Consider the following 7,806-nt stretch of genomic DNA (forward strand, 5'->3'; position numbering starts at 1 on the left):
CGTGGTGGAAGGAACTGACGATGACGCCGAGGAAATCCTGTCCGAGCAAAACGTGGAAGAGGCCGAGCAAACAGTGCAAGTCTCCGAGCAAACTGCCGACGCAGATTTGGATTGACCCCTTTTTGTTGTTGTTGTTGTTGTTGTTGTTTTTTTTTTTTTTTTTTTTTTTTATGTAACCGGGCTATGTTCCCCCCGTTTTGTACTTAAATTTCCATTATCAATGAAGACTTTCTACTTATGGCTCGCTCATCTTCTATTTCTGTTCGGTTTGCATCTTCATGGATTCCTTGATTTAATTTTTGACAATTCACAACTGCCAGGTCGGCTGCGCTGTACAGCTTGCCGAGCTAAAGTCACCTCAAACGTTCTCTAATCAGAACTAGTAGTTCGGTTCAATGAACTTTAAAATGAACTGATGCTTTAGCTATTCCGAGCGAAATCTGCTCGGCCTTAATTAGTTTGTAAATTTCATGCAATTTCGACCTGGCCGAGCAAAATCAGTTCGCCTTTTAAGTTGGTCAAGCCGCCAACATTTCTTTTAGGCCGAGCAAATTCAGCTCGGCTTCTTATCGATTGCACAAAATTCCAACATTCTGAATTCTGCTGAGCAAACTCCGCTCATTTTCCATATTGGGCAAGACGCCAATATGTCCACTGGGCCGAGCAAAATCAGCTCGGCCCTTACACTGGGCAAAACACCAATGCTTCAGTTGAGTTGGTCATGACGCCAACATTCCAACTGGGTGAGCTAAACCATCTCGGCCCTAATGGATCCTTACGCCAATTACATCGTTTGACAATGCAAACTGTTTGTGCGGTTCGCGTTCATTCCGGTGAGAGGAAATCAGTCCGGTCCCATTCAGGCCGGTCTCCTGCCCTTGGTGTTCATAATTGCCTTGCGTCCTTGCGAGTCCATTGTACAAAGAGGTAATTCCAAACAACAAGAGGGCTATTTTTCATTACAAAGCATTGTTATCCTTTACATTAAGTGCCAAAGGGAAAAAAAAACTAAAAAACACAAGCAAATTACATCTTAAAAGTAAAAGACCTTAAGGTTGGCCGTATTCCATGGTCTGGGGACAGCCTTGCCATTTATATCTTCCAGGTGGTATGCCCCTTTACCGGCAAGACCAATCACTTTGTATGGTCCTTCCCAATTTGCACCGAGCTTTCCCTCACCAGGGACCACTGTGTTGCTAAGCACCTTTCTTAATACCCAGTCCCCAATCTTGAACATCCTGGGATGCACAGCCTTGTTATACTTTTTGGAGAGTTCTTGTTGGTAAGCTACTACGTGGATCAATGCTCGCTCCCTTCTTTCTTCAGCAAGGTCCAACTCCAATGCCAACGCTTCACTATTCAGATCTGGCTGAAAACCTTCAGAGCGGATGGTTGGCATGCCAATTTCCAACGGGAAGACGGCCTCCATGCCGTAGGCCAAAGCGAAAGGTGTTTCTCCGGTTGACCGCCTCGGGATAGTGCGGTATGCCCAGAGCACATTAGGGAGTTCTTCTGCCCATTTGCCCTTAGCCTTCTCAAGCTGCTTCTTCAGCCCGTCCAGGATGGTCTTGTTTGAAGCCTCTGCTTGACCATTTGACTGGGGATAGGCCAGCGTCGAATTGTAGAACTCGATCTTTAACTCCTCGCAAAATCCGCGAAAGAGTTTACCATCGAATTGAGCGCCATTATCCGAGATGAGGGCCTTGGGTATACCGATACGGGTGATCACGTTTTGCCATACAAACTTCTTCACGTCCTTTTCCCTTATGGTCGCTAGTGGCTCGGCCTCAACCCACTTGGTGAAATAGTTGGTGGCGGCGATGAAGAACTTACGGTTTCCTGGTGCAGCTGGGAGTGGCCCAACAATGTCCAACCCCCAAAGTGCGAACGACTAAGGACTTGTGAGGGGGAGCAAATCTCTAGCCGGCTGGTGGATCTGGTGGGCGAACTTCTGACACTTCTCGCACCTGCGCACATATTTTTGCGCATCTGCCTGCATGCGCGGCCACCAATAACCGTGAGAAATTGCCCGGTAAGCCAAGGATTTGCCCCCAGTATGGCTGCCACAGACGTCTTCATGTATCTCATAGAGGAAAGCCTCCACCTTAGTGGGGTGGACACATTTCAAATACGGGCCGGTGAAAGACTTCTTGTACAAGGCCCCGGACGGGGAGAGCCAAAACCGCTCCGACTTTGCCCGGATCTTGTGTGCCGCCTTCTTGTCTTCCGGTAGAATTCTATCCTTCAGGAAGGCTATGATAGGATTCATCCAAGAAGGGCCCAAGTCGGCGCAGAGTACCTCGGCTGATTCTGGTTCCTCAATGCTTGGCCGGGGTAGAAATTCTATCATCAAGGGGTTAGGAAAAGCTGTCTGGGTAGAAGCAAGTCCGGCCAATTCATCAGCCGCGCCGTTGTCCTCGAGGTCGATTTGTTCCAACCTTATTGCGGCGAACTTCTTGATCTCTGCCCGTACCAGCGCCTGATACTTGGCCATTCTTTCGTCCTTTGCTTCATACTCCCTTGAGACCTGATTGACCACCAACTTGGAATCACTAAATACCATAAGGGCTGTGGCTTTCATTGTCAGCGCGCTTCTTAGTCCGGCAAGGAGAGCTTCATACTCAGCCTCGTTGTTGGATGCTGGGAAGCCGAGTGTAATTGCCTGTTCGATGATCAGCCCGTCCGGCGAGTTCAGCACGATGCCCAGCCCGGCCCCATGTCTGTTGGACGCCCCATCAACGAAGAGCTTCCACATTTCGCCAATAAATAGCCTCCAGCAATCAGAGGGGTTCTGGGAGCTTCTCATTTCCAAGTCTCTGATCGATTTATTCTGGTCCCTTTCCTTGTCTTGGTTGGGTTCATCGTCGTCGGACTTTGTTAGTCCGGTCATGCTTGTCCCTTTTCCTACTTGCGAACCCACACTTGCTTTTGCTACCAGAATCATGGGTTGTGCTAAATCCGCACCAACCAAATCAACTGGGCATACTGGATGCATCCCAGGGGCAAATTCCGCCACAAAGTTGGCAAGTGCTTGAGCCTTGATTGCGGTGCGCGGTCGGAACTTGATGTCATATTGTCCTAATTCCACGGCCCATTTCAAAATTCTTCCAGTGAAGTCTGCCTTTTCAAAAAGCACTTTAAGTGGGAACTCGGTTGACATAACTATCGTATGGGCATGAAAATAGTGTGCCAGTTTTCTTGACGCCATCATTAGGGCCAAAGCCAATTTTTCCAAGGGAAAATACCTCGTTTCGGCTGGGAGAAGAGTCTTGCTTACATAAAAGATCGGCAAGTGTTGGATGCCTTCAGCACGCACCAATACCGCGCTGACTGCATGTTGAGAGACAGCCAAATAGAGGTACAACTCTTCGCCTGGCTGAGGCGTGACCAAAATAGGGGCCGAAGAGAGATATGCTTTCAGGTTTACTAGTGCGCGGTCGCACTCGTCATCCCAGAAGAACTTGGACTTCAGAGTTTTAAAGAAGGGCCTGCAACGATCAGAAGACCGGCTGATAAATCTGTTCAACGCGGCTGCCATCCCGGCAAGATGTTGCACGTCCTTCGTGGAGTTGGGACGCTCTAGGTCTTGTATGGCCTTGATCTGTGATGGGTCAGCTTTAATCCCTCGATTTGTGACCAGAAAACCCAAAAAATTTCCGGTGCCAACTCCGAAGACGCACTTTGTGGCGTTCAAGTGAAGCTTGTAGAGCTTAAGTATGGTGAACATCTCTGCAAGGTCGGCGAGGTGTTGAGACTTCTCCTTACTCTTCACCACCATGTCATCGATATAGGCCTCCATTGTTCGGCCCAGAAGAGGAGCAAACATCTTCGTTACCATCCTCTGAAAAGTTGCCCCGACGTTCTTTAGTCCAAACGGCATGACTTTGTAGCAATAGAAGCCTCTGGGGGTTGTGAACGACGTGATCTCTCTGTCCGGTTTATACATGGCTATCTGGTGGTAGCCGCGATATGCGTCCAGGAAGCTAAACCTCTGATGGCCAGCGGTTAAGTCCACCAGCTGGTCAATTCGTGGGAGGGGAAAGCTATCCTTGGGGCAAGCTCGGTTGACAGTCTTGTAATCAACGCAGACTCGCCACTTGCCGTTCTTCTTCGGGACAACCACCGTATCGGATATCCACCGGGGGTACTGCACCTCCTCTATGGCACCAGCTTCCAACAAATTTTTCACTTCTTCTGCGATCACTTCAGCATGGCGTAAGGCTGAGCGGCGCGTCCTTTGAATGACTGACCGTGCATTAGGGAAGACATTCAACTGATGACAAATGAAGCTCGGGTCGATACCGGGCATGTTGTAAGGCGTCTAGGCAAAGGCCTCCAAATTGGAAATCAAGAAGTTTACATAATCCATCCGCTCGGCGCTAGACAAGGATGATCCCAAGAGGAAGAACTTAGTGGGATCGTTCTCGTCAATTCGCACTTTTACCAAATCTTCGACTGACTTTTCCTCGACCTTTCTTCCTACGTCTTCAAAGACTTCTTTATCTTCGGGCCCTTCAATCATTTGGACGAACCCTTTGGCAGCTCGGCTGCCATTTACCACAACGAAGCATTGTTTCGCCATCACCTGGTCCCCAAAACTTCCTCTATTTGTCCGCTCGGTGCCGGAAAGCGCATGACTTGGTGGAAGGTCGAAGCAACTGCTTGCATGGCGTGCAGCCAACCCCTCCCTAAGATCAAGTTATAAGTTGATGAAACTTTAAGCACCCAGAATTCTACTTGCTTTACGATCGATCCCACTTTGACGGGCAAAATAATCTTTCCGATTGGCCATTCTGGCTATGAGTTGAAGCCGACCAAAGGGGACGTTGCGGAGGCCAAGTCCTTGTCTTCCAACTTCATTTGTTTAAATGCGTCATAATACATAATTTCTACCGAACTCCCCTGGTCGATCAAGATTCTCTTGATATCAAAGTCCTTGACGTGAAGAGTGACTACTAAGGCATCATTGTGCGGCATCTGAACTCTTTCCAAGTCCTTGGTTGAGAATGAAAGGATGTCTCTTTCTTCAGTCTTTCCTTTCTTCACAGCGGGCTGAACAGAGAGCACTTCCCTCATGTGCTTGGCCTTCTTGATCATCCCCCTCAGCTCGCAAACCCTGGCCGGTTCAATGATTCCGTAGATGACGTTGATTACACCTTGCGGGGGCGCTTCTAGGGCGGCCAGGCCATTTGGCTCGACTTGGTCTGCTGGCGTGGCCTTGATGCCCCCATCTATGTATTGGTCAAGATGCCCTGCCGCCACCAACTCCTCTAAGTGTTGTTTGAGCGGCAAGCAGTCCTCTGTGCGGTGCCCCCGTTCTTCATGAAAGGTGCAGCGATATTTTGAATTGAAGCCCTACTGTGCACTCCCCAACTTGGCCGGCCAACGAACGAAGGGTTCACCTCGGATCTCGCTCAAAATACGGTAGATGGGGATTTTAAATACCGTGGTGATCCCAGTCCGTGCCTTCAATTTTCTTTTGGCATCGTCCTCCGCATCACGGGGAGGGTCAGCCCGGTCGTTTCGGCGGCCCTTGTTTCTGTCATCACGGTTTGGATCATGGCACTGGTCTTTTGACCAGTTGTTTGGGCGGTTATCCTCCTGCCCAACCGAGTGAACTTTCCCCGTAACCCTCCTGTCCGCCGCGACCGAATTAACCTTCTCGGTCGCGGAGGCGGCATCATCCTCCACACGAATGTGCTCATTGATCCGCTGCATCAATGACTCCATGGTTGTAGGTTGATGCATCGTGAGTGAATCTCGCAGCCTATGTCCAACTGGGAGACCCCGTTTGTACTGAGTGATCGCCAGATTGGTGGGGTAGTCGAGGATCTCATTGTAAGTTTCCCAGTATTTCGCATTGTATGCCTTCAACGAACACCCAGACTCCATCTTGACGCCCAGGAGATGGTCGACCTCCTTCGGTGTTCGTGTGTTGGTTTTGAATCTGGTGACGAAGGCTTCTACTAGTTGCTGCCACCCCTCAATACTCCCCTCCGGGAGCCTCTCGAACCATTTCAAACCCAGCTCTTCCAAGCTTGCTGGGAATATAAGGCACATCAAGGCGTCATTCCGTCGGTGTCCAGCCATTACTTGCCGATAATGGCTCACATGCATATATGGATCCGTCCTTCCATCGTACAAAGTGAACTTTGGCTGGTGGAATCTGGCGGGGAGTGGCGTACTCTCAATCTCTGGAGACAGCGGCGTGGCTGTAAGTCGCGCCAGCTCTTTGTCCACTAGCGCAGGGGCCATCACTTTGGGGGCTGGCATCGCCACTTCCTCACTGTAACGCACTGGAGCGCTTAACCTCTACAATGCTGGCACTCTCCGAGCTTCCCGACAGCGCGCCCTCTCTTCCAATACATCCCTCAAGTCCCTGGAACGTGTGGAGAAAGAGGATCCCGCCGTCGGCGTCGGGCGTGAGGGGCGGTATGTGTTGTCGCGAGAGAGGGACCTGCCCTTCCCTTGGTTGGAGCCCCCAACCCCATAGTTCCTGGTGATGGAGAGAGAGTAGGTCCTCTCCTGGCGGCGACTGCTACAACGAGGGGACGGGATGCGCTCACTGAGGTTGCCCTCTCCAGCAACACCCTTCCCTTCAATCTGGCGTTTCAGCAGCTCCATCTCCGCCGCCATCTTGTGAATGACGGCGTCCTGGTCCTTGAGTTTGTGCTCCAGGCGCTGCGCATGGGACTCCCCCCGGCGTCTGCGGCCCCCAAGACTCTGCGAGCGATCAGCACTCCTTCCGCGTTTGTCTCGCGCACTTCGCGAAGGAGTCTCTAGGCCCGCCATGGCTGGAATATTCAGAGGACCTTCTCTCAAGCGGACGTACTCAGGTGTGACGCCATCGACGACGGACAGTGGGGCTTCGCCGTTGATGGCCATGGAAATGGTCGAAGAAGCTCTGAGAACAAGTGTTGAGTATCAAAAAACTTCCCACAGACGGCGCCAATTGTACGGGGGCGAAATATCCTCTGCTTTCCGTACTCCTTGTACTCTGAGCTTCTCTTGACGGCATCTACCTGGCAACATAGAAACGGTGAGCTGCCCGGCGGTGGTGTGCCGGATAGACCCTCTGACGATCAAGTCAGTTCACTTGAGGAAGAGGAAGAAGACTGAGAGAGAGAGTGTTCTCTTTTTGGAAGAAATTGCATACCTCTAACGTTCGCCCTCCTCCCTATTTCAAGGTTGGCCATGCAGCCTCAAGATTATGCGCGCACTACCTCTGCTGTCCTTCCCAAGACAGGTGGCAGTACTCGCCTCTTACCACCTTACGCGTGTAAAGGCTTAGTCCTCCCAACAGTACACGCAGAACTGCCTAACGGTATTGAGGCATATGTGGAGCAGATGTCCCTTCTTTCGTGCCATTGGCCCAGGTGGCACACCTGACCGCAGTACCACGACCGGCCTATTTCCCAAGAAGAACTATCGCTACAGGCGCTCAACCGCGCTATGCCCCACCGGACTGCCCCTTGGCAAAGGGGCGGCGGGGGGGGGGACGCCCATGGATCGGGCTGGAGTTGACCGGTTCGTCGTGGCATACCAGTCGCGAGGCATGCCAGCCCCCGTTCGTTCTACCTTCATCCGAGATTATATTGAATCTTCCCATCTCGGCTCACCGGTCAAAGACGCGTCATCCCTCCCTTGTCCACGGTTTAGCCCGAGCTAGTCGCAGCTCGGCCAGGCTTGGTTTCCGCTCGGTCAGCTGATCCTCGAGACCGAGCAAAACAGACCCGTCTAATCCCTGCTCGGCCGTACTAACGGTCCAAATCTCCCCTCTCACTTATCATGAATGACACTCATTCT

The 7,806-nt window shown here is 51.3% G+C and overlaps 1 protein-coding gene across 1 annotated transcript; it reads right to left on the reverse strand.

Annotated features, from left to right (window-relative positions):
* Positions 1–1,033: 1,033 nt before the first annotated feature.
* LOC145821417 (uncharacterized) lies at positions 1,034–3,946 on the reverse strand. Its single transcript, XM_082917931.1, has 2 exons — positions 2,300–3,946; positions 1,034–1,702 (listed from the first exon to the last, which is right to left on the reverse strand). Exons 1-2 carry the CDS (start codon positions 3,944–3,946, stop codon positions 1,034–1,036), a joined length of 2,316 nt encoding a protein of 771 aa, XP_082774057.1.
* Between the last annotated feature and the right edge of the window lie 3,860 nt (positions 3,947–7,806).

This window comes from Camellia sinensis, chromosome 3, assembly GCF_055761805.1.
Source record: "Camellia sinensis isolate YWXY chromosome 3, ASM5576180v1, whole genome shotgun sequence".
Classification (NCBI taxonomy): Eukaryota; Viridiplantae; Streptophyta; class Magnoliopsida; order Ericales; family Theaceae; genus Camellia; species Camellia sinensis.

Coding starts and splice junctions, on each gene's coding strand:
- LOC145821417 (XM_082917931.1), bottom strand. CDS start 3,946: ATGTATAAACCGGACAGAGAGATCACGTCGTTCACAACCCCCAGAGGC. Junction 1,703..2,299: donor AGGAACCAGAATCAGCCGAG/GTACTCTGCGCC, acceptor GGTATACCCAAG/GCCCTCATCTCGGATAATGG.